Source organism: Myotis daubentonii, chromosome 10, assembly GCF_963259705.1.
Source record: "Myotis daubentonii chromosome 10, mMyoDau2.1, whole genome shotgun sequence".
NCBI lineage: Eukaryota > Metazoa > Chordata > Mammalia > Chiroptera > Vespertilionidae > Myotis > Myotis daubentonii.
The window spans coordinates 78,779,761-78,806,140 of NC_081849.1; the positions used below are offsets into that span (position 1 = coordinate 78,779,761).

The 26,380-nt window shown below is 48.7% G+C and overlaps 1 protein-coding gene across 12 annotated transcripts; it reads right to left on the reverse strand.

The window, feature by feature from the left end:
* Positions 1 to 2,083: 2,083 nt before the first annotated feature.
* ZNF862 (zinc finger protein 862) lies at positions 2,084 to 26,182 on the reverse strand. Of its 12 annotated transcripts, none has more exons than XM_059655797.1 (7): positions 25,999 to 26,182; positions 20,565 to 20,669; positions 17,676 to 18,227; positions 13,956 to 14,085; positions 8,055 to 8,159; positions 5,136 to 7,247; positions 2,084 to 3,346 (listed from the first exon to the last, which is right to left on the reverse strand). In XM_059655797.1, exons 6-7 carry the CDS (start codon positions 6,377 to 6,379, stop codon positions 3,187 to 3,189), a joined length of 1,404 nt encoding a protein of 467 aa, XP_059511780.1. In that variant the 5' UTR covers positions 6,380 to 7,247; positions 8,055 to 8,159; positions 13,956 to 14,085; positions 17,676 to 18,227; positions 20,565 to 20,669; positions 25,999 to 26,182; the 3' UTR covers positions 2,084 to 3,186. The 12 variants fall into 12 exon arrangements, with proteins under 12 accessions (XP_059511780.1, XP_059511778.1, XP_059511773.1 ...); XM_059655795.1 differs by having other exon boundaries at positions 5,136 to 7,153; positions 17,676 to 18,333; XM_059655790.1 differs by having other exon boundaries at positions 17,676 to 18,333.
* Between the last annotated feature and the right edge of the window lie 198 nt (positions 26,183 to 26,380).

Genomic DNA, 26,380 nt, shown 5'->3' on the forward strand with positions numbered 1-26,380 from the left:
CCCCGGCCGGCCGGGGAGCGCCCGGCAGCCCCACCTGCGCAGGCGCGCGCGCATCCTTCGGGGAGAGGGTCCGGGCGATGGGCTGAGGGCGGGCTTTCTGGGCAGCCCGATCTACTTAGCTTCGATCAGCTTCTCCAGTTCCCTAATTCTAAAAGAATTCATAGGGCACAGGCCTGTGTCGAAATGTTTTATTCAGGGCAAAACACTGAGAATCAATCGTGGTTTTATAAACCTCATTTGCACATATTTGAAGGACATTCCTGGGCCGTCATCTCCCCCCCCCCCCCCCCCCGGCCCCCACCGGAGTCCTTGGCAGACACCTGGATGCGGGAATTGGCCAATCTTCGCACTGTCCTGCTCAACACTGAGTACGCCTGGGCTTGGGAGAGAAGCAAGAGTCCGGTAGCCTCATGCTCTCCAATGTACCCGGGGGCAGGGCGGGGGCGGGGGGGCAAGGCTGAGGCTCCTCCGCCCCGACCTGGTCTCTGACTCTCACCTACCTGTCAGTTATTACGCTGGCTATTCAGGTGTCATGGGGCGCGGTGGGTGGGTGGGGAAGGCCAGGATGGGAACATGGAGTTGCCATGAAGATTGCAGGTAGGAGAGGAGGGTAGAGGCTTGTCCAGGACCCTGGGCAAAGGCGAAGCACTTGCTCCTTGTATTCCCAATGCCCTTCAGCTTGGTTGCTTGTGAGGCAAAAATAGGAAGCCTCTCCAATCCAGGGGCAGCCAGGCCCTGGGGCTCGAGACACAGCAGCTCTCTTGAAATGAAATGAGCTGGCCCGGCAGCAGGTCTCCAGGAACGCACTAAAGGCGCTCGCCACACTTCAGCCCTGGGTCGGCATTTCCGAGGGGTCCGGCTTCCTCACCGGCTGGCCCTGGAAGCTTGCTCAGAGCACAGAAGTGGCACGGCAGGGTGTGTCCCCAGCTGGCCTCCACGGCAGCATCTAGACCTGCATCGGGAAGTGCGTGCATGGAGCCCACATGCAGCGTTGGCCGCGGGACTAAATCTTGCTGAGGATTCTTAGAGGCTGGAAGATGCCACGGGAAAAGCCCTTGCAGGAAAGTCACCTCAATTCGGAATCCCTATGGATAAGGGGGGAACCGCAACCCTCGCTTTAGAGGGCCTTTCTCGCTTCCATCCTACCAATTCACCCCACAGCGCCTGGCCTAGGGCAGATTCCCGAACTGCACACAGAAACCTGTGTGAGTGGGCTCCATCTCCGCCGTGTAACACACTGGCCAAGGTCCTGCCCCAAGGGCAGGAAGAGACATTTCCACGGGTTCAAGGCAGAACGTGAGAGCAGAATTCCTGGCACAAAGGCTAAGTGCTAAGGGTGGGGAGACAGGAAGGGAGAGTCAGAATCCTGGGCACCGGGGGTCAGCCATCCAGTGAACCTTTCAGATACTAGCATTGCCGGGGCTCTCAGCACCTTTAAGGAGGGGAAGTGGGCAGACTGCTGGCTGAGGGTCAGACCACCTAGACTTGCAGCAGAGCAGGGACCCCAGCGGGGGCCGGCAGCAAGGCCAGCAAGGAGCCTGAACAAGCAAGGCAGGGGCAAAGACGCCCTGCCCCTGCCCCCGCAGCGGTTAGGTAGGCAGGACCGGACACACCATCTCCAGCCAGAGCAGCAGCCGAGGAGCCTGCTGAAGGAAGCTGCCCCGGAAGGAAAGTGTTTTACTTTGGGGGAGAAGGGCAGATGGGCAAGAGCACGCAGGAACCTCACAGTGTGGGTGCCCTTCTGTGCCTGGAGTGGGTGCACGAAGTTCCTGGGGGACCTTACAGCCAGGCCCTGAGCCCCAGGCCTGGGGGTCTGAGCAAGCAGGCCTGGGTGCATATTTCACAAGCACCCCAAGGAGTCCCAGGCTGAATCCCCAGAGCAATGTTGGAAAGAATGGACTAGTACCAGGGGTGGGCAAACTTTTTGACTTGAGGGCCACAATGGGTTCTTAAACTGGACCGGAGGGCCGGAACAAAAGCATGGATGGAGTGTTTGTGTGAACTAATATAAATTCAAAGTAAACATCATTACACAAAAGGGTACGGTCTTTTTTTTTTTTAGTTTTATTCATTTCAAATGGGCCGTAGTTTGCCCATGGCTGGACTAGACCATCATGTCGATGGCACATCTTAGGAGCACCTCTTCCCACAGTAAAGACATGGGTGAAGGGACAGAGGATGACAACAAAGGCAGCTGAGTCCCCTCGGTGCAGTCCGAGGGCTGTCTTGCAGGTAGGTGGATGCACTGTCATGTGCCAGTTCTGTGTCAGGCTGGGAACCAGCAGGCACATGGACTCTGCTACTTAATGGAGGGGGAAACTGAGGCACAGCCAAGAGGAATGATTAATCATGGCTGAACTACTGCCTGTAGTAGAGCAGGGACCGGATCCCGGCCTCCTGAGGGCAACTTGGTCCAGTTTGCTGCTTAGGAAGGCACCCCAGCATGATGCAGGTCAAACCAAGGGCCGCAACTGTGCGACTGGGTGGGACCCATGGGCTTGGCTCGCTCCAGGGAGATGCGTCTCTCGACTGGCCTGGAGGCGCAGGAGAAGCTCTCTGGAGCGCTCTGTGCAAAGGGCTTTGCTTGTCTCACCCTAAAGGACGGTCCTAGGAGGAGGTAGAGAGATTCTCTGATGAGTTTCCCATTTTGAAATCAGGCTGTACCTGCTTGTTATAGAGCCAGGGTGACATCCCAGAGCCAGGCCAGCTGAGCCTGGAGCCTGGTCATCCTCTGCCCCTCACCCAGTGTCTTCCCCAGGCCCCCGAGGCTGTGGACAGCTCCACTGGAATGCTCCCCAACGTTCCAGGGGGCTGGGGTGCTCCTTTAAGTTCCTACCCCCAGTAGTCTCTCCCACTTCAGAAAAATCCTCTTGCCACTAGCATATGGGGTGAAATCTTTCGCAATGGGATTATTTCCTGAAGCACCTTAAACATGAACTTGAGGTAAGAGCCTCTGCATATGTCAGTGCTGCCCCTGCTCCACTTAGAGGTGAACAAGTTGTGCACCCCCTGATGGCCCTGCCTCTCTGGCATGTGGGTGTAACTATCTTGTCACTGCCCACTTCCTGTTCTTAGAGTCCCTACCAAAGGCAGATTCTAGGGCACAGAGCCTGTCAGCATGACCACAAGGGGCAGGGTAGCGGTCTCCAAGGCAATCCTAGGATTCCTGCTCCTGCAGAGCCTGTATCAGGACAGCACAGGGGCCTCCTGACTGGTGTGGGGGTACAGGAGCCGGTCAGGAGGGTCCATGAGGCAGTCGTCAGGATCTCCACCCGTTCCCACAGGATGGATGGGCGGCTTCTGGGTCACGGCCTCCTCCACATGGCGCGCTCCCATCTTCTCCGTCCTGGGCACCGCCCCTCAAGTGGGAGGAAAGAGAAGGCACCATCAGACTTGGGGAAAACACAGTACATGAGGATCCCCTTCCCACTGCCAACTGCACCCCAAGGTATATCCAGTGGAAAAATACGGTGGCAGCACAGACCAGAGACATGACTAGGGCTGCAGGCTGGTCTATGCCCACGCTGGGACACAGGACCTCCCCTAGGGGCTGTTTGTCCCTTGAAGTCTGAAGACAGTTGGTTGCTACAACCAGGAGGGCACTACGGGTATCCAGTGGGTATGTAATGGGTAAAGGCGAAGGATGCTGCTGAAGACCCACCACCACAGGACGGGCCCTCACAAAGATCTATTTGGCCTCCAATGTCAACAGTGCTGAGGCTGAGAAAGCCCGCTCGGAAGGCTTTATCATACAACATCTGGTAGGGTTCGCTATTTGCTTCAGATGTACGAATCCCTGTGTCCCCAGGAGACCACCTGCAGAAGGGCACAGCTGGTAGCATCTGTCTCCTTCCCCACAGGGCTGGACATGACAACAAATGCTGGGATGAAGGACTCCCCTCCACCCAGCTACAGGTCAGGGCCACCCTGCTTCCTACGGAGCCTCCGTCAACCCTGAGACCCAGTCCACTGCTGCCGACTACAGATGCTGAGGTGAGAAATGAGAGCAGAAGCCCTGGCTGGTGTTTCTCAGTACTTAGAGCATCAGCCCATGCACAAAAGGGTCACGGGTTCAATTCCCGGTCAAGGGCATGTACGGGGTTCCAAGTTTGATCCAGTCAGGCGTGTGTGTGAGGAAACCAATCAATGTGCCTCTCTCACATTGATGTTTCTCGCTCTTTCTATCCCCATCCCTCCCTTCCACTCTTTCTAAAATATCAGTGGGAAAAATATCCTCGGGTGAGAATTAATATACACTGAGAGAGACAGAGAGAGAGAGAGAGACAGAGAGAGAGAGAGAGAGACAGAGAGAGAGAGAGAAATAAGGAAGGAAGGAAGGAAGGAAGGAAGGAAGGAAGGAAGGAAGGAAGGAAGCAGGAGACCAGCTGGAAGAGCCATCAAGAGACCAATCACAGCTCTTTCTCTGTTAAATAAACCATGAGGAGCCTAGGGAACCTCTGTAACTATCATGTTTACTTTGGTTTTCAGTGACCACCTGCAAAGAAAACAATTTCTTGCTTCGGACTTCCAGTAAGTTGCCTCCCATATAATGTAACATCCCCCTCAAGCCTTGTCCCTGGACCGGCCTCCAGGCCAGTAGGCAGTGCCCTCAGGACTGCCCCCCTGCCTGGACCACACCCCCACCTTCTTCACCAGCACCTTCTCCACAGCCTCTGACCTGCACTGACCTCCTCTCCAACCTTCCAACTCTGCACAGCCCATTGAGAGTGTGATGTTGCTGCCCCAACTGGTCCAGTCATCGGGTTATTCCAAATAGTTGGCACTGCTTGCTGGTCACTGTTCTAAGCACTTTACTGATGAAAACCAAAGCACAGGGTGATTAACTTGCCCAAAGTCACACACTAGTTAGCGGGCCGGAAGTTCGTGCTCTCAGCACTGTATCTGTGCTTACAGTGAGTGCCTGTTGCCTCTCTAGCTGGATCATAAGTGCCTGGAGGGCAGGGGTCAGATCCCAGGCAGCCACTGGTTAGTGAATGGTGGGGCACACTACAGAAGCTCCCCAATACCTCAGGCCAAGCCCCTTGTGACGGCTGATTTTATCAGATGCTCCTGCTCACACGGGACTGGGAAGATGAGATTCCCTTCCACCGTGTTTCCCCGTCCAGGAACTCTACCGTGTAGACATCCTTGCATCGGAATGGGGTGGCACCGGGGCACAGGCGTCGACGTGGCCGAAGCGCCGGCCCGAGGAGGTTAGGTACCAGTGCTGGATGGCGGGCTGCGGGTCATACTGGGTGACTGCCACACCATTCACTGCTGTCATCATGAGCATGTTGATCACCTCATTGGAGAGCTTGGTCCTCTCTCCGGTCCTGATCCGGTTCATGGCACTGAATCCACGCTCACAGCAGGAGGTGGAGACGGGCACACAGACCACCGCTGCCACCAGCCTGCTCAGCAAGGGGAAGCGGCAGGGCTGGGCCAGGGCGCTCTTACACAGCATGGAGACCGGCAGGTTCCTGGCCATGGCTTTCAGGCCCAGCCACTCCTCCAGGAGGGCTTGCTCGCTGTACCCTGGCGGCATTGAGAGCTCAAAGTACCTGGCAAGGGCAAGGATATCATCATTGCCAAAACTGGCCAGTTCAGTGCCACTTGGCCAGGTCATGGTGTCAAACACCTCCATGTTTTTGAGTTGTGGGGGACGGTGTGTGTCAAACCTCTGCCGGAGGTACTCAGTCCCTGTCAGGATCACGCTCTCCCTGTCTGCCCGGAAACACTGCTCTGCCACCTCCGTTCTGTCTAAGGAAATGCCATGCAGCTGCCCATCCTGGAAGCTGGCATTGAACTCTTCCTCTCTGGGCCCCGCCCGGTGACGGAGGGTCTCCAGAGCGACAGAGGCCCGTCCCAGCGTGGAGTTCACCTCCGTAATCAACACCCCTTCTTTCCGGCACACCTCCGACAACGGCCTGTAAATGCTCAGGAAGTCCAGCAGGAAGTGGCAGAACTTGATGAAATGGAAGTTCTTCGTGAGCTTCAGCATGCCTTTGGCCCTGTGCCCAGCCTGGCCCCCGGCCTCTGCCACACTCTGGAGGTGCCCCGCCAGGACAGGCCAGCTCAAGATGAGCACGGTCAGTGTGCGCCTCCTGCTGGCCACCCACTTGACTGCATTCAAGTCCTTGAGGCGGCTGATTTCCGGCTCGAGTGCCGCAGCGCCTTGCTGCAGCTCTGCCAGCCTTTTGTTCGAGGACTGGTAAAACTTGAAGACGGTTCGGACGTGCCGGTCACACTTCTTCACCAGATCAACGCCCCCGCAGGCATCCACCACCGCCAGGGGCAGCCGGTGGGCCACACCGTGGACAGGCAGCAGCGGGGGGATGACCTCCTGGAACTTTCCCACAAGGCCTCTGTGGCCCAGCATGGTTGAGCCACCGGTTCCCAGACCCACGACCCAACCAGGCTTCCGGAAGGGGATGTCCAGCTCATCCAGTGCAGAGACAATGGTCTCGAAGTACCCATCCGCTGTCTCACTATAGAGCGGGGCCAGCGTGATGTAAGGCTCTTTCACCTCCGTCCCCTTCAAGTAGCGGATGTAAATGGCACACAGGCCTGGTCTGAGGAGGTGGCGGCGCTGTCCCACAGCATGCTCACGCAGGGGGAGCTCCGGATGTCCTCGAGGATCCCCTGCTTCAGAGCCTCAGAGATGTATTTGATGAACTGGGTGCACGCAGTGCGGTTCCGGTACTTGCCCAGAATCGTGGTCCCTGTGCTTTGGAGGAGCTGCAGGATCTTCTCAAAGTCATTCAGTGGCCTCGAGTGGTAGGCGATGGAGTAGGCCGCACTGAAGAAGTGCCCCATGTTGGCCATCAGGTCACTGGAGAGCTCTGGGACTAGGGCAGCCTGAGGGGTGTCCTCCTGGATTTTAACAGTGTTGACGCAGAGCTTGTGTGCCTTGCTGACTTCATGGTATTTTAAAGTCTCCACTTTAAATGGAGCCGTGTAACCTTGGACTCACCGCGATGACCTGTCGTGGAGATTCGGTTTTTCTTTGCAAGCTGAGCAGAAGAGCTTGGTCTCTTCTGAGTCAATGACTAACCATGGGAACTGCCCAAACCACAACCTCTGAATGGAGCGGGGTCTGTAAGTCCTCTTGATTTTCGTAGGCCCATCTGCTTCCACGTCACAAAGGCTGGACCTGCAGTAGGAGGCACATGTCTCCACGGGAGGAGCTAGAAGCAACGCAGATTCCACAGCCGAGGCCTCTCCGGCAGCCACCATCTTCTTTTTCCCTTGGGAGCAAATCAAACTGCTTGATTTTGCTGCCCAGAACTCTGCAGTCTCCCACCAGCTAAGACACCCAATGTAATACGTATCCTGATGCAAAGCAGAAAGAATGAATGTGACCCACCTTTCTAGAGAGCATCACTGGCCTCCCCGTTATTATCTATGGAAGTCAAGAATTGTTTGCTAATCCCTGTGGGCTCTTTAGCCAGCGTCCCCCTCTCTATCCACACAGTGACCCAGGATCATGTGACATCAGCTACTAATACGCTTGGCCATAGATGCTATTGGATAAACAGGTGGCTTTAATCCTCTTCTGAGGCATCACAAAGAAATGAGGTTAAACATCCATAAGTCCTTATGAGCCTTTGAAAGAAGGGAGGCACAGAAGCATAAACAGGAGCTACTAGCCAACAAGTTACTGCTGGAGATATGCAAAAAACTAACTCCCACAGGCCAGCAGTGCTAAAAACCAGAGGAGGAGGGAGAGAGTAGAGGCTCACAGGCCTGTGGGCACATCATTGATCAGAACCAGCACCTCCCACACCCCTCCTCCCATCAGCTCAACCACAGGTCCCTTTAGCACTTCTGCTCATCAGAGTTCCTTATTATTTCCATACTGTCCTGGTTTCCCAGTTTTCTACGCTCTGAGGGCAGGGTTAATTTCATATTCATCTCTGTCTACCCAGAGTCTGATATAGGGCCTGGTGCACAATCGGCTCAAGTTAAGTATGGCTGAACTAACACTGTGTGACTTGCCACAGCTACCTGGGCCCCTGGACGTGCCCTCCAGAACTCAGTAGATCAATACTCACCTGGAAAACGACCTTTCCCCCACTTCGTCCCCTTTGGATCCTTGGTCCAGGGTGCAGCTCTATGTTCCAGTTTTGATATCAAGTCTGGTTTGGTAGCCACAGGCCCTATTGCAAGGACAAAGAGTCATACTGACGTCACTGCTATGGACCATCAAGTCAAGTAGCCCGCGTGAAGCTATTTATGGTTCCTGAAATATTCAGGGATGCCTCTGGCTCTATCTCTTAATCATCTATTCAGCCAGGGGCATGATGGATGCCCATTCATCTAGGGTGCCAATTTATTCTTAAAACCCAAGAGGTACCCAGAGTAGGGTGTATCCATTAGCCAGGATAAATAACTTCCTTAGATCCATGGGCCACGGGCCAGCCAAATGCATCTAGAGTGGAAAGCATGAAAATAGGAAGAACCATGGGGGATAAAGTAGAAAGAGAGAAGACAAGGATGATAAAGAAAGCCAGCCGAGAAGTGGAAGAGCGCCACCAACTACTGTCCCGTGCACTTGAAAGGCCCCTTAAAAATGTCCACCACCTGCCATGAAACCCGAAATCTGACTAGAAGAGGTTCATGTCTTTGGGTTAAGTACTGCCCTTTATTTAAAACGTGAATATCCCTCAAGGGTATACAAAGAACTCACTTTCTTGATTTAAAATAAAATCCATCAGTGTCCACTTACATGGTTCTGTACGTGTCTATGTTAATGTGTGTATACACTTTCTTTGGAAGGACATACAGACAACTGATGACTGTGGGGCTACTGGGGAGGAGCAAAAGACGAGGTCACAGGGAGATTACTTTCACTAATCAACTTTTAGGTGATTGAATATATGTATAAAGATCAAAATCAGAAAATAGAACATGGATATAATACTACTATCTAGTCCACAGTCCACAACTACGTTTCTTCAATTGTCTCGAAATGTCCTGTGTAGCTATCTATACGTCTATTTTTCCCAGGCCAGCACCTAATCCAGGATCATAAGCTACACTTAGTTGGCATGTACCTTAGGTCCCATTTGTCAGCCCGTCTTTGTCTTTAGTTATCAAGGCATTATTTTCTTTTTCTTTTCACTGTGGTAAAATATATGTAACATAAAATTGACCATTTTAACTATTTTAAGTGTTCAGTGCAGAGATATTAAATATATTCATAATGTTATTCAACCATCATCACCATCCATCTCCAGAACTCATCTTATTTTTTTTTTCAATTTTGAAAATGAAATGTATTTTAATAAACACTCTTTTATAATTATTCAAACTATGTTTATACATCTTTTGGGACACCCTATATATCTCTTTTTTTATTTTATTATTATTAGTTAAGGTATTACAAATGTGTCCTCATCCCCCCCATTAACCCCCAACCACCCCCTACCCCCCCCCCGCCCTGCGCACTCATGCTCCCATCCCCCTGTTGTCCATCTCCATTGGCAGAACTCATCTTATAAAACTGAAACTCTATACCACTAAATAATAACATCCCTATCTCCCAAACCAAGAACCCTGTACCCATCATTCTACTTTCTGTCTCTATGATTTTCACTACTCTAAGTACCTCAGCTACAGGTAATCAAACAATATCCATCTTTTTGAGACTACCTTATTTCAACTAGCATACTAGTAATGTCCTTAGGGTTCAGCCACATTGTAGCATACTACAGAATTTCCTTCCTTTTCAAGGCTAAAATAATATTCCATTGCATGGATAGACCACATTATGCTTATCGTTCATCCGTTGACGGGAACTTAGGTTGCTTACATGTTTTAGCTATTGTGAATAAGTGTTATGAACATTGTTGCACAAATATTATCTTCAACAACCTGTTTTCAATCCCAGAAGTAGAAATGTTGTATCATGTGGTAATTCTATTTTTAATCGTTTTAGGAACTCCCCACTGTTTTCCACAATGACTGTACCACTTTACACCCCCACCAACAGTGCACAAAGGTTCTAATTTCTCCACATCCTCACCAACACTTGCAGTTTGTTTTTTGTTTTTTTGGCTAGTAGCTATCCTGGTGGGTGTGAGGTGGTATCTCAATACAGTAGTTTTTATTTGCATTTCCCTAGTGATCAGTGATGTGGAGCATTTTTCATGAGCTTATTGGCCATTTGTATATCTTCTTTGGAGAAATGTCTATTCAAGTCCTTTGTTCATTTTTTTTTAAAATTAGGTTATTTGGCTTTTTGTTGCTGAGTTTTAAGAGCTATCTATATATTCTGGATATTAATTCCTTATGAGATGCATGATTTGCAAATATTTCCTCCCACTCTGAGTTACCTTTTTACTCTGTTGACAGTATCTCTCAATGCACAAAAATTTAAAATTTCATGAAGTCCAATTTGTCTACTTTTTCTTTTGTTACTTGTGCTTTGGCATCATATCCAAGAAATCACTGCCAAATACAATGTCATGAAGCATCTGTCCTGTGTTTTCTTCTGAGAGTTTTTATGTCATACATTTAGGCCTTTGATACATTTTGACTTAATTTTTATATGGTTTAGGTAAGGATTGAATTTCATTCTTTTGCATGTGGATGTCCATTTTTCCCAGGACCAACTGCTGAAAAGACTATCCTTTCCCCATTGAACAGTCTTGGCACCCTTGTCAAAAATCATCTGACCATATACATGAGGTTCTATTTCTTGGTTCTCTGTTCTATTCCATTGGTCTATAGTCTGTCTTTATGTCAGTACCACACCACTTTGAGTACTGTAGCTTTGTGGTAAGTTCTAAATTCAGGAAGTGAGTCCCTCAGCATTGTTCTTTTTTTTTTTTTTTTTAACATATTTTATTGATTTTTTACAGAGAGGGAGATAGAGAGTTAGAAACATCGATGAGAGAGAAACATCAATCAGCTGCCTCCTGCACATCTCCTACTGGGGATGTGCCCGCAACCCAGGTACATGCCCTTGACCGGAATCGAACCCGGGACCTTTCGGTCCGCAGGCCGACGCTCTATCCACTGAGCCAAACCGGTTTCGGCAGCATTGTTCTTTTTGGCCTACCATGTGGTCTGTCCTGGAAAATGTTCCACGTGTACGTAAGGATGTGTTTGCTGTTGTTGGGTAGAGTGCTCTGTATATATCTGTTAGACTAGTTGATTTATTGTGTTACATCCTCTATTTCCTAATTTATCTCTGTCTGGTTGTTCCATCCATTATTGTGAGTGGGGCACTGAAGTCTCCAACCATTACTGTAGAACTTTCTACATCTTTCTTCAATTCTGTATTTTGTTTCATATATTTTGATAGTCTGTCATTAGGCACATAACAGTTTCTAATTGTTATATCTTCTTGCTGTGTTAAACTTTTTATTAACATATAATGTTATTCTTTGTCTTTGACAACCTTTAATTTAAAGTCTACATTGTCTGGTATTAGTAGAGCCATGCCTGCCTTTTTTTGATTACTATTTGTATGGAATTATCTTTATCCATCAGCTAACTTTCAATCTATTTGTGTCTTTGGATATAAAGTGAATCTCTTATAGGTGGCATATAGTTGGAATATGCCTTTTCATCCATTCCACCAATCTCTGTCTTTTGATTGGAGAATTTGATCCACTTTTAAAGTAATTACTGATAAGGAAGAACTTGCTTCTGTCATTTTGCTATTTGTTTTCTCTATGCCTTACAGTTATTTTGTCCCTTATTTCCAGGATTACTGTCTTCTTTTGTGTTTAGTTGACTTTTTGTAGTGAAATGTGCCGGGGTCCAACCCCAGCGGGTCCAGGGGTCCCCAAAGGTGTGGACGGAGTCGGCGAAGAAGGAAGGACACGGAGACAGTGTTCAGTTGATCAGCAGCCTAGCCAGGATCTCTAGCCCGGATCTCCAGCCAAGTTCTGGTCTGGATCTCCAGAGAGGTTCTGTGTCCATGTTCTCTTGCTAGGTTCTCCAGCCAGGTTCTGTAGCCAGGTTCTAGTCAGGCTCTCCTGCCAATCTCCGCAGTCAGGTTCAGTCCAGGATCCCCTGCCATGCTCTCTCGCCAGGCTCCGCCTCCAGGCTCCCAGGCCAGTCCCTCTCCAGGATCCTCCGGCATGCTCTCTCCAGCGAAGTTCTTCTGTCTCTAGAGAACGTTCTGTGTAGGTTCTGTGCCTAGGCTCTGTCTCCCTTGGTCCTGTCTTCCAAGCCCTGTCTCCTTAGTTCTGTGTCTTTCTGTCTTGTTACATCTGTATTTATACCAGTTGATTCAATCCTATCAATCTCTATTACAAAGGTTAGGGCGTTTCTTATCTCCATTCCAGGGAGTAAAGATTATGTAGCTTAAGCATGATTGTTTGTAGTGATTAACTACCGGTCTGGCACTTAGTTAAGGAGTTTCATCCCCTCCCTGACTTCAGGGAAAAATTCCTACCTGGGGAAACAACCTTTCTCGGAGAGGTGACCTTGGTTAAAACACACAGCGCTAAGGGGAGCAAACATGTTAAGAACCGTATGCTATATATGCCAGGTCCCTTGAAACAGCAAGGATGGACCGGCTCCCGGCAGAAATGTTTAAATTCCTTTCTCATTTCCTTTTGTGTATATTTTATAACTATTTTCTTTTTGGTTACTCTGGGGATTCCATTTAACATCCTAAAGTTGTAACATTCTAATTTGAATTTATACCAGGTTAACTTCAATAGCACACAAAAATGCTGTTCCTTTACAGCTTCATCTCCTTTACCCCTATTGACTATTGATGTCACAAAATTACATCTATATACATTGTATGCCCAAAACATAAACTATTAGTGATTTTTAAAGCATTAGTCGCTGCTGGAATTCCTAAGTTATGCTCAGCAGCCTGTTCTGTAAGGCTTCTGTTATTATGTGCTAGTAAAAAATAAATAAATAAATAAGTAAAAGCTTTATAACATGAAAAGTTGTCTTTCTGCTTTGATGCATGAGAACCTTGGGTGCTTGACAGAAAAAGAAGAACAGGAAGCAGATGGAGGAGATAATGTTCGGGGAAGGTAAGAAACACTATGACCTTCATCATTCTCATGCCTAGTCTAGTGACACCTGGGCCACTTGGCCACCAACCCTTGCTGGCCCCTGGAAAGATAAGGCAGCCTGGGCACAGACGAAGTGGAGGACACAATACACAATACTCTTTCTTGCCTCCATACCTTTGCTCACGCTGTCCCCTCCCGCTGTCATGTCTAGATGCCCTTCCACCTCCCTGTCCAGCTAGTTTTCAACTCAGTTAAAACAATTCACACTCAGTGAAGACTTTGCTGATCTCTCCCTCTGTTGCCCAGGAAAATTAAGTCACTCTCTTTGGCAGCCCTGGACACTTTTCCTGAACCTCTTTTTTTAAATCCTCACCTGAGGATATTTTTCCATTGATTTTTTGAGAGAGTGGAATGGAGAGGGAAAGACAGAGAGAAATACCGATGTGAGAGGAACGCATTGATTGGCTGCCTCCTTCCCACACCTGACCAGGGCCAGGGCCAGGGAGAAGCCTGCAACCGAGGTACGTGCCCTTGACCGTGCCCTTCGGTCCGCAGGCCGACGCTCTATTCACTGAGCCGAACCGGCCAGGGCCTGAACCTCTTATGGAGCTTGTGTTATTTTAGTTTCTTATTAAAGTATCTGTCTCTCCCCAAAACCCACCAGCCTCTCGAAAGCAGAGACCTTGCTCAGACTTTGGAAGCAGAACGAGTTCAGGTTCGGCAGACACATAGTAGGTACTCAATAAATGTCTGGTGGAGGACGGGTGATAGATGGGTGCGGAGGTGATAAAGTACAGTATATCCCAAAGCAAGGCGAGATCTGAGGTGCGGAAGATAGACTCATTCTCTGCCTGTGAACACGGAAAGGGCGGAAATGGGAAGATGACCACAGCCACAGTGCCCTTGTGGGTTGCTCACGTCAGATGATGGTGATGAACAAAGGTCTACATGAATCTTTACCCAGGGAGGCCAACAGCTCATAATTCATCCGCATCACGTCTCTGTACAGCTCCTTCTGCCGCTGGTCTAGCACGCCCCACTCCTCCCGCGTGAAATACACTGCCACCTCCTCAAACACCACCGGGAGCTCCTGCGACAGACAGCAGCCGTCAAGCGGTGCGCCTCTTGCGTCAGACACTGGCATGACACTTTCGGGTGCCCCTCAGGGCCTGCGTTTCCTAGGAAGCTCGCCAAGAGGCCAGATGTGCTCTGAGGAACTAATTTATCCTTCGAACTAAAGCAAATTCATGAGGCCTGGAATTAGTGAATAAGAACCAAATAAGCCTCAGTGGGATCCCAGGGTCTCCTGGGAGGAAATATGAACACGCTGGAAGAACAGGAGTCTTGGTGGAGCCTTATGGCTGAACCCTGTCTCCTCCAGTCCTGAGGGGTGTCCTTACTCAGCCGTGACTACTAAGGTGACCTCTGCCTCTAGGAGCACCTGCTGGAATTTCCCACAGGGGTGGAAAGGAAGGAGTAAAAAGCAATGAGAGATGCGACTATGCTTACACAGGCTTTATTGCTACAGGAATTCAGATTATAAGAGGTTTGGCCTGTGTATTAGCTTCTAATCTAAAAACTAGAAGGAACATGAATGTGAAGAGAAATAAGTCTTGACACTTTTCTGGATTCTGGAAAATTTGAGCTTACGAACTTTAGCTGCGCCCTTCCGATGTTAGATAAGAGGAACGTCTGAGCTGTGCTCCTTGGTGTACTAGAGGAGGTACTCAAACAGATTTGTAGCAAAGTCCTACTTATAGGGGACAGTGAAAAATGGGGAGGGTTCTAGTTACTCAAAGATTCCAGTCAATAGTTTTCTCACAGGCCAACCTTCCAAAGAATTAGAAAATTACAAAATAAACTGAGAATTAGAGTCTTCTAGGACCCACGAGTGCTGCAGGGAGTGGAAGGAAAACACTGCGCTGGCGGCAAGGCCTGGGGAGAGGTCAACACCATGAGAGCCCTCGGACTCTGGACCCGTCACTCCCAACGGTGCGTCCAACCAGGCTGCTCCCCCAGCCTCAGAGCAGCACCGAAATCACTACACGAAAGAACGTGTGTGAAGAGACGTGGCAGTGTTTACAAGTGCTCCATGATTCCACAGTCCAAGTTGAAAAGGAAATGTTAACTTGATGATTTACTAGTAAGCATGCTGCAGTTGTTTTGTGGTTGTGGATCACTGATTGTGTTCTGTGGTTGTTTTGGATTCTGGATAAAGATTACTATTCTGAGTCTAGGTCAGCCGTGGGCAAACTACGGCCCGTTTGAAATGAATAAAACTAAAAAAAAAAAAAAGACCGTACCCTTTTATGTAATGATGTTTACTTTGAATTTATATTAGTTCACACAAACATTCCATCCATGCTTTTGTTCCAGCCCTCCGGTCCAGTTTAAGAACCCATTGTGGCCCTCGAGTCAAAAAGTTTGCCCACCCCTGGTCTAGGTACTTCCCTGCTATCAGAAGTTAGAATGTTCTGTCCCACTAATTATGTTTTGTTATCTGCAAAAAGGAGATGATAATAATAGGGCTGTTGTCTTAAATAAATGAGAGTTCGTGGAGAGCACTTAAAACAATGCCTAAGACTGAGAACCAAGATGGCGGCATAGGTTAACGCCGGAGTTTGCTGCTTTGAACAACTACTTCAAAAGTGAAACCAAAAAACGGAAGGGACATCACCCAGAACCACAGGAACGCTGGCTGAGTGGAAGTCCTACAACTAGGAGGAAAGAGAAACGTACACGGACACTCAGAGGAGGCGCAGTGCTGAAGTCAAATTCTGAGGTGCGGAGTGCGCGGAGTGGGCTGGCGGCGGAGGGCGCGGTTGGCGTTTTCAATCGGGAGGGAGTCGCAGACTCTGAGCTCCAGATCCGGGCGAGTCTTTAGGGACCCAGACTCAAACGGGAGAAGCTGGACTGTCTGGCTTCGGTCAGAGCGAGTGCAGCTTTCTCTCCGAGCTTTGCAGCGGGTGCTGGGACTCAGAGAGGCAGAGCCCCTGGGGACAGGACTGAGAGCTGCCATAACTGCTCTCTCCGGCCCACCCTGTTGATCCTGTGCGACCCGCCCCGCCCAAGCCCTGCACAGAGGCATTTGCCGGATAGCCTCAGGCAAAGGCATTTGCTGGATAGCCTCAGGCAAAGGCTAGATTAGCACCTCCCTAGAGGACAGAAGTTCTCTCACTGCTGACACAGCTGATTCTCATAGCCACTTGGCCTGGAGGTCAAACCCTCCCTGGAATTAGCTACAGCAATCAAGATTTATCTATAAGACTGCGAACAAAGACCACAAGGGGGTGCACCAAGGAAGCATAACAAAATGCGGAGACAAAGAAACAGGACAAAATTGTCAATGGAAGAAATAGAGTTCAGAACCACACTTTTAAGGTCTCTCAAGAACTGTTTAGAAGCTGCCGATAAACTTAATGAGATCTACACGAAAACTAATAAGACCCTCGATCTTATATTGGGGAACCAACTAGAAATTAAGCACACACAGACTGAAATAACGAATATTATACAGACGCCCGACAGCAGACCAGAGGAGCGCAAGAATCAAGTCAATGATTTGAAATGCGAGGAAGCAAAAAACATCCAACCGGAAAAGCAAAATGAAAAAAGAATCCAAAAATGCGAGGATAGTGTAAGGAGCCTCTGGGACAGCTTCAAGCGTACCAACATCAGAATTATAGGGGTGCCAGAAGATGAGAGAGAGCAAGATATTGAAAACCTATTTGAAGAAATAATGACAGAAAACTTCCCCCACCTGGTGAAAGAAATGGACTTACAGGTCCAAGAAGCGCGGAGAACCCCAAACAAAAGGAATCCAAAGAGGACCACACCAAGACACATCATCATTAAAATGCCAAGAGCAAAAGATAAAGAGAGAATCTTAAAAACAGCAAGAGAAAGAAACTCAGTTACCTACAAGGGAATACCCATACGACTGTCAGCTGATTTCTCAACAGAAACTTTGCAGGCCAGAAGGGAGTGGCAAGAAATATTCAAAGTGATGAATACCAAGAACCTACAACCAAGATTACTTTATCCAGCAAAGCTATCATTCAGAATTGAAGGTCAGGTAAAGAGCTTCACAGATAAGGAAAAGCTAAAGGAGTTCATCACCACCAAACCAGGATTATATGAAATGCTGAAAGGTATCCTTTAAGAAGAGGAAGAGGAAGAAAAAGGTAAAGATACAAATTATGAACAACAAATATGCATCTATCAACAAGTGAATCTAAGAATCAAGTGAATAAATAATCTGATGAACAGAATGAACTGTTGATTATAATAGAATCAGGGACATAGAAAGGGAATGGACTGACTATTCTTGGGGGGGAAAGGGGTGTGGGAGATGTGGGAAGAGTCTGGACAAAAATCGTGCACCTATGGATGAGGACAGTGGGTGGGGAGTGAGGGCGGAGGGTGGGGCGGGAACTGGGAGGAGGGGAGTTATGGGGGGGGAAAAAAAGGAACAAATGTAATAATCTGAACAATAAAGGTTTAATTAAAAAAAAATAAAATAAAATAAAACAATGCCTAAGACATGACAAGCATCTGAGCTTATGGTAACATTAGTAGCAGGTAAGCTCATATAATTTTTTCATCATCATCACACAATGTATGTTGTTCTCAGTATGGAATCCTCCCCTGGAGATGCAGCAACCATTATGAACATATTACCTGGCTGCAGGATTCAGCAGTCATTGCGCACAATGTTAGTGTTTGAGGAGCTGCTGACGTCACTGGCGGTTTCTTTATGCCTCACGTGGGAAATGCAGTCTACATACAATGCAGGAAGTGCTCCATTCCCCGCAGGCTCCTCCCGTTCAGCTCGAGAGCTGGGCAGGAGCTGGGCCGTATCACCATAGGCTCCCAGAGGCGCCGGGGGCTGCAGAATGGGATAATCTGGGCTGGCATCTCGGATGTTCCGGAAACGGGCTGCCCAGATGGGGTCCTGTGTTGCCAAAGCACTGATGCAGAACAGGTGAGCTTTGCTCTTGGCATGATATTTGAGAGTCTCCACCTTGAACGGTCCTGTGTAGCCTTCTATCAGTCGGGACCGTCTGTCTTTGGCGGAGGGGTGTTCTCGGCAAGCGGAGCAGAAGAGAGCCGTCTTCTCCTCATTCGTGACCAGCCACGGGAACTGTGCACCAGGACTTCTGGATGGACCGGGGTTTCAAGGGCTTTTTGCATTTTCCTGCACAGCCTTCCTTGACGGTGCCACTCTCTGCTCTGAAATGGGAAAGACAGGCTTTCGTCTGAGGGGGGAGGTCCGGTCCAGCTTCTTGGGCTGGCCCATGCATGTCCATTTCCTCCAAGCAGCCCATCTTGTTTTTTCCTTTAGATAAAAGAGACAAAGGGAATTGCCCTCAAGTCCTAGAGTCAGAGCCACTGCCAATCATAGACGCATCAACTACGAAAGCTGAAGATCACACACACCAAAGTGACAGCCTCTCCCGCATTCTCTTCCTTCGGTCCCCCAGCTCCCAGGCCCACCTTACTGCCTCCAGGAGGAAATAGGTGGGTTTAAGCAGACGTTTTTTGTTGTGTGTGTGTGTGTGTGTGTGTGTGTGTGTGTGTGTGTGTGTTTAATTTAAAGGATAGACACATCTGGCCAAAAGGAGATTGGTGCAATTTGATCTCTGCAACCTGAGACAGTGGCACAATCTTCAGGACTTCAAATTTATTTATAGATAAGAAACTGAACTAATAGAACATAGGGTAAAAAAAGAGATTTGAAGCCAAATATAGCTGTATCTCAGACACAGTGCGGGTTCGGTTCCAGACCACCACAAGAAAGTGAATATCGCAATAAAGTGAGTCACAGAAATTTTTTTATTTCCTAGTGCATATAAAAGTTATGTTTATACTATACTGTAATCTATTAAATGTGCAATAGCATTATGTCTAAAAAATGTATGTACCTTAATTAAAGAATACTTTATTGCTTAAAAAAAGCCAATCATCACCCAGCCAGCTTGGCTCAGTGGTTGAGCATTGACCTATGAACCGGCAGGTCACAGTTCGATTTCCGGTCAGGGCACATGCCCAGGTTGCGGGCTTGATCCCCAGTGTGGGGCGTGCATGAGGCAGCCGATCAATGATTCTCTCTCATCATTGATATTTCTCTCTCTCCCTCTCCCTTCTTCTCTGAAATAAATAAAAATAAAAATAAATAAAAAGCCAACCATCACCTGAGCCTGTTGGAAAAATGGCGCTAATAGATTTGCTTAATGCAGGACTGCTATAAGCCTTCAATTTATTTAAAAAAAGAAAAAAAAGCAGCATCTGTGAAGTGCAAGAGAGCAAGGTTTGCCTGTGCTGCGACTCCATACTCAGCAGGAGTCCGCTCCACAGTATTCTCTGACAGACAGGCATCAAGACAGCTTTGGTTCCAGAGTTTCCTTAAGCTGCTACCCATCTTTCTATAACTTCCACCTTGGGGGGCTGCTTCAGCACTCGAGAGAAACAAAGTCCATTCCTCTGTTACACCACAACCCTTCAAAGAGGTGGAAACCCTCATAACCTCACTAAGATTTTCCTTCTTCAAGTTTCTTTATTCGCTCCTTAGTTGAAATGCAGCTTAGACAACTCAAACTCCTCTGGAGACGTTTTTTTTATGCATCGATGTAAGTTCTGATGCCCAGGCCCAAGAACTTAAGAGACCAGTCTATAGAACTGCGCTAACCCAGGAGTACAAAACTCCGAATAAGAGTCAAGCATGGAAGAACAAAACAAATAGTATCAAGAAGTCTAGGGCTTGCCCTGACCGGTGTTGCTCAGTAGTTAGAGCGCCAGCCCAAGCACAAAGGGTCTTGGGTTCAATTCCAGGTCAGGGGCACACACCTCAGTAGCAGGTTCAATCCCTGGCTTGGGTCAGGGCACATGCAGGAGGCAACCAAGTGATGTGTCTCTCTCACATCAATGTTTCTCTCTCTTCTCCCCCTCCCTCCCTTCCGCTCTCTCTAAAAGTCAACAGAAAAAATATCAAGTGAGGATTTAAAAAAAAAAAAAAAGTAGTCTAGGGCTCCTGTGGTCCATCTGAGAGAGACCATGAGGGAGAGCAAACTTCTGTGATTCAATTCACAGAGGAACTTGTTCCCACCCCCTTTTCCTCCCTCAGGAGGGGCTGGGTTCACTCAGTCTCTTACACAGTGACAGGTTACCATATGGCCCGGCTCTGCTTGAACCAAGCCAATCCCTGGACAGGACAGGTTTATCAAAGGAGGGAAACATAGCTAAATCTTTAGAACTTAGTAAATGACTATTCATCCATCCATCCATCCATCCATCCATCCATCCATCCATTATTCAGTGATTATCTATTGTGCAACTACCATGTGCCAGGCATTGTTCTTGGCACTGGGAATACAGTAGTAAAGAAGAGCAAGTCATGCCTTCATGGAACTTATGCCAGGGGACATGTGCATATTTTAGTTATGGTGAAGATGGGGTGGGGGTGGGGGAACATTCACGGGTAAGTTGGCAGAGAACAGGGAGAAGCAGAGGATGAGACAGGAGTCCTCTCTCCAGCTAAGCCCCCTGCCCCCAGTGCAGGTCCACACTCACCTGGGTGGTGGCTCAGGAGATTCCTCTGGCCCTGGACATTGCCTTGCCATGGTTCTGACCCTTGCTCAAACTTACAGAACCGCTCTGGGTTGGCAATAGTTGGTCCTGAGTCAGGAAGAGAGAGAGAGAGAAGCATGAGATCTTGGATCTAGATCACAACACTAAGGAAAGATCCGTCTGTGACATCCTCTCAGCATTGTAGGATAATTGGTTAAGGAGGCAAATATAAATCTCAATATTTTAGCATAATGGTTTAGAAATGCCGGTATCCATGAGGCCCCTAAAAGAAAGGGACCAGTGAAAGCAATGAGGGGCACAGCAAGGTATGAAAACTATTGGTTCAGAACAGAGGCTCAAACTCAAAGGCTGAGAAGGAGCAGAGCGATAACACAACTGAGAAAACTGTGGCCAACCGTGTACCGGGACAGCTGCTACTCCACTCCGGGAGGAGGCCACCAGGCGGACGCAGGGCCAGCACTGCCTGATGATCCCATTTTTCGAGAGAAGCCAGAAATCCATAGTTTTATGTGAAAACTCCCAATGGTTAAGTACTGATAACTTATATAGTATTTTTTTTAAGAAGCCAAGCGAAGACTGTCATTCTCATAACTCTTAGACACAGACCAAGATGAAAAGAAGAAAGGACAGGCATGACAGAGGCCATCAAACTGAAATCAGAAAATAGTATCTATCAGAGGCAGAGCTGCCTCGAACAGACTGTCAAACAACAGCAGGAAGGGCGGGGAGGGTGGGGGGGCAGGAGGGGGGTGGGTAAGAGATCAACCAAAGGACTTGTATGCATGCATATAAGTATAACCAATGGACATAAGACACTGGGGGGTAGGGGAGGCCAGGGGATTGTCAAGGGCGGGGGAAAAAAAAGGAGACATATGTAATACTCTTTGTAATACTTTAAGCAATAAAAAGAAAAAAGAAAATAGTATCTATGCAAGCACACACCTGAAATACAATTGCCGCTGTCCATGGTACACAGAGTCTACCCATAGAAGCAGAGAAAGGACATTCAGAAAATAGAAAGATAACCACATGGGCACAAAATTTTAAGTTGTTTTATCTTATTCAACCTCTATGACCATCCTATGAAGAGGGAAGTTAAGGCTGAAAAAGGTCACACCAGTGTCATATGGTAGAGCTGGGACTGAGAACAGATTTCCACACTCCAGGTCTGACGCTCTTTCTACCTCGTGTCCTGTGGGCAACAGAATTCACCTTGCAGTCCAACATAACACAGGTAGGGCTTCCCATCTGGCAACTTGGGGTATCCTGAGGCATCATGGCGTAGCCCAATTTTCCCCAATTCTCTTGGCCAATTTAAAGAAAGGGTAGTGAGTGATCATGACCAGGTAGAAAAGGTAAGTTAGGTAAGTGAGAAAAGGGACTGAGCAGGTATAAATAGTATAAAGATGCCTGGAAAAAAATGGTAGGATTCCATAAAATTCTCAAGTATGTCACAGTCGGATGCACTTGGGAACGCCAATCCAGACTCACTCAGGTGGGGGGAAGTGAACCCACACCCTGTGTGCCACCAGCCTGTCAGAACCACAGATCTCCTTCTGCTGCTGACTCAGCAGCATCCATTCCTCCTGAAGCGAGTACAAATGAGGTCTTCAAATGCCACAGGAGCCTGAAAGGAAAAATTATACCAGCTAAGGACCAACTTCATCCTTAGATCAGTCTTTCATACCCGTGTTCATGATTACCTAAGGTCATCTCCTACTCTGGGAGTGTAACAGATTGGAGGAGGGGGCACCGTCAATCAACATACAAGACTACATCCCATGTCTCACCACCTGGGTTCAAGTCACAATGTCAGTGAGGCTCAGTCCTCTAGGAAAGGCAATGCACTGAAACAAAAGAATCATAAAGAAGGCTGAGTCGGGAATTCCATAATCCCTTCCCTGCCTGTTCTTCAAGGGCTTCCCACGGGAACCATCAGTTCTCAGCCTCAGCAACAACTCAGGGCACATTCTATTTAAAAGTTTATTTATTTTTACTTATTGATAGAGATGAGGAAGAGAGAGAGAGAGAGAGAGAGAGAGAGAGAGAGAGAGAGAGAGATATCCATTTGGTTGTTCCATTTATTTATGCATTCATTGGTTGATTCTTATATGTACCCTGTATGTACCCTGACCGGGAACTGAACCCACAACCTTGGCGTATCCGGATGATGCTCTAACCAACTGAGCTACCAAGGCCTCAGAGCACATTCTTTTGCAAAATCTTGAACAATGTAAGCTTCCCTGAGGAAGATGTACCTGAACCTAGAACTAGTTGACAGTCCTGCAGAATTATGTCTGAATGAAGTTGATGATCAAGACAGGAAAAGCTTTGGAGCTGAGAACCACATCCCATCAGCTTATAAAGCAGCTCTGACCCACCAAGAAAAGGCGACAGGGAGTGCAGGCAATGATTTGGGGATTATAAAAGAGCAATAACTGCCCAGCCGGTATTGCTCAGTGGTTAAGTGTTGACCTATGAACCAGGAGGTCATGGTTTGATTCCTAATAAGGGCGCATGCCCAGTTTGCGGGCTCGATCCCCAGTGGGGGCATGCCAGAGGCAGCTGGTCAATGTTCCTCTCTCATCATTGATGTTTCTCTCTCTCTGAAATCAATAAAAATATTTTTTAAATTTTAAATAAAAGAAAGAGCAATAACTAGCTGATGCAAGAAAATGGAATCCTCACCCAACAGTGGACAAAATGAGAAACAACTCAAATTATACCACTAATTCCTCAAAAGACTCAGGTTGAGGCAGCACTTCAAACCTCTGGCCTGGGAACGAAGGCAGTGAGGCCACAATTATAAGAATTTTAGGGAAATCTGTTTGCCAACAAATGCCTACTGAGGGTCCCCAACAAGAGGCAGTAAGATGACAGAAGCTGACAAGGCCCTCCCCCACTACTACATGCTCAGAACTTCCAGGTAGAATTTTGTTTTTCCACTGTGGAGTGGTGTTAACTAACAACTGGACTTCCAGAATTCTAAGAATAAACTCTAACAGGGCAGACAGAGACCAAAACAGGTTGGCGTAGCTGGTGGGGGGACAGGAGAGGAACTTAGGAAATGGAGGTGAGACATGGAGAAGAAAAATTGACCAAAAAAAAAAATAAAAAAAAAAAAAAATATATATATATATATACACACACACACACACACACACTAATAAAAGAGAAAGATGCAAATTAACCATCACTCCACCACACCCACAAGCCATGCCCACCAGCCAATCAGGAGCCAGTATGCAAATTAACCCAACTAAGATGGCAGTGGCCACTGAGCTGGAGCAAGCAGGAGGCTTGGGTTGCCCCCAGCGATGGAGGAAGCCAAGCTTCCCGCCTGCCCTGGCAGGACCTGGGCTCCACTCAAGGCTACAAAGTTTCAATTATAGTAGATAAATAAATCCCAGATACCTGCTTCCAACCTGCCAAAAGAAAAAAGAAAAAAAGGAGAGGCTGGGAGTTTGGGTCGCCAGGGGGCATGGCCAGCCTGAAAACGGCCCTCAGCCCCTCACCTAGGCTGGCCATATCCCCATAGGGTGAGGGTCCCCGCTGGGGGGCTTGGCCAGGCTGAAAACGGCCCTCAGCCCCTCACCCAGGCTGGCCACACCCCATGGGGTGAGGATCCCCACTGGGGGCCTTGACCAGCCTGCAAACAGCCATTAGCCCCTCACCCAGGCTGGCCAGGCACCCCAGCGGGACCCCCACCCTGATCCGGGACACCCTTCAGGGCAAACCAGCTGGCCCCCACCCATGCACCAGGCCTCTATCCTATATAATAAAAGGGTAATATGCAAATTGACCCTAACAGCAGAACGACTAGGAATGACTGGTCACTATGACACACACTGACCACCAGGGAGCAGACGCTCAAAGCAGGAGCTGCCCCCTGGTGGTCAGTGCGCTCCCATAGTGGGTGCTCTGCTCAGCCACAAGCCAGGCTGATGACTGCTAGCACAGTGGTGGTGGCAGGAGCCTCTCCCACCTCCTCAGCAGCGCTAAGGATGTCTGACTGCAGCTTAGGCCTGCTCCCCGCTGGCAAGTGGACATCCCCCGAGGGCTGCCGGGCTGCCAGAGGGATGTCTGACTGCCAGCTTAGGCCTGATCCCCTGGGGAGCTGGCCTAAGCCAGCAGGTGGACATCCCTCAAGGGGTCCCAAACTGCGAGAGGGCACCGGGGCTCTAGTGTGTGTGTGTGTGTGTGTGTGTGTGTGTGTGTGTGTGTATATATATATATATATATATATATATATATATATATATATCTTTAATAGCCTCAGAGAGCTAAGATATTGCAGCCATCAAACAGTTATAAAAGAAATAATCAGAAAAGGAAGTAGTCAGATAAATTTGCTCTATTTATCCTTTTAAATTTAATACCATGAGCATTTATCACCCAAAGAAATACAAAAATAAAATTATCAACAAAAAATAATTCCCCACCCCCAAAGAAAAAGAGCATTTTGGGAAATAGCTTCCTTGGTATAAGTCCTTCCATAGAGGTGACTTTGAGGGGGACACATTCATTTCCATTTATAACAAGTTCTAATAGGTTTGTTTAAAATTGCCTTGTAACTTTATACTCAAATTTCAAGCCCATGAAATACCTATTTTAACTTCAAAAGTAGAAACATCTTGAGAAAAACAATACAGATAACTCTTATCAGTCACTATTGGATTGTATATTTAAAAAATAATTTCAGTATTTTTCTTACGAGTCAATACATGTTCACTGCAGAAAGTTTAAAAAATAAGCAGAAAACGTGTTTTAAGACCACCCACAATCGTCTTGGAGCTCTAGCAACCCTGTCAAACCCACAGAACTCTAACTTCAAGCATTTCCCCCACCTTTCTTCCAACTCGCAGCCTCCCGCCCGAAGCCTGAAGCAAGCGCATGGAATATGATTTTGAGCAATGCTCAGACTCTCCATTCAGTAGATAGAAGCTGGAAACAGAAGTCGGCAAGAAATATGCCAGATGCTTTCTTTTTCTTTCAGCCCCTCCTTGGGAACAGGGAGCTAGGCAGGTGCGAGCCCCGACCCTGCCTCTCTGGGGGATCCCACTCCTTGGCTCCCACTGGCGTCTCATCCCAGGCTGGGCCCCTTGGAAACGCCAAAGCTGCCGTGGGAAACGACGCTCGTCTCCAACATGACACTGAGCGGGTCGCCACGGCCCCGTCCCCCGCCCTCCCACATCCACCGAGCGGCCCCTGGGCGGGGTGGTTTGGCCGGAGAAGGGGCTCGAGCCGCGGTGTCCGCAGATCCCGGCGCAATCCGCCCGGAGGCAGCCGCCAGTGGCGTCAGAAGAGGCGGCGGGAGAGCAGGCGAGTCCTCCCCTGCAAGGCTGGCTCACCGGCGGGGCCTCCGCCCGGGATTCACGGGAGGGGCGGGGCGGCTCTCGGGCCCTTCCAGGCCTACCTTCCCCGACTCCCTGGGTTCCATGGCCCTGCTTTCGGCGGCCGTGCGGACCCCGCCACTGCCTCCAGGCGCCTCCTGCCCCGCGGCCACCCAGGGCACAGGGCCCTCCGAGGACGGGGGGCTCTCCCACGTCTGGGGGGCGGCAGCGCCCTGGGACCCTAGAGGCTCGTAGATGGGGCCACAGTCGTGCTGAGGGAACCACTTTACGGCAGCTGCTTAGTCCAAGGCGGCGGGGCTCCCGGGATGCGGGGTCCTGATTGGACGCCGAGGAGCTCGCTCTATGCCCTTCCCGCCTTCCTCCCGAATATTGGTTACCAGGCAACGTCTCCAAGACGCTCTCTCAAATCCTGCAGTCAGGGCGAGGCACTCGGATTAATCGGGC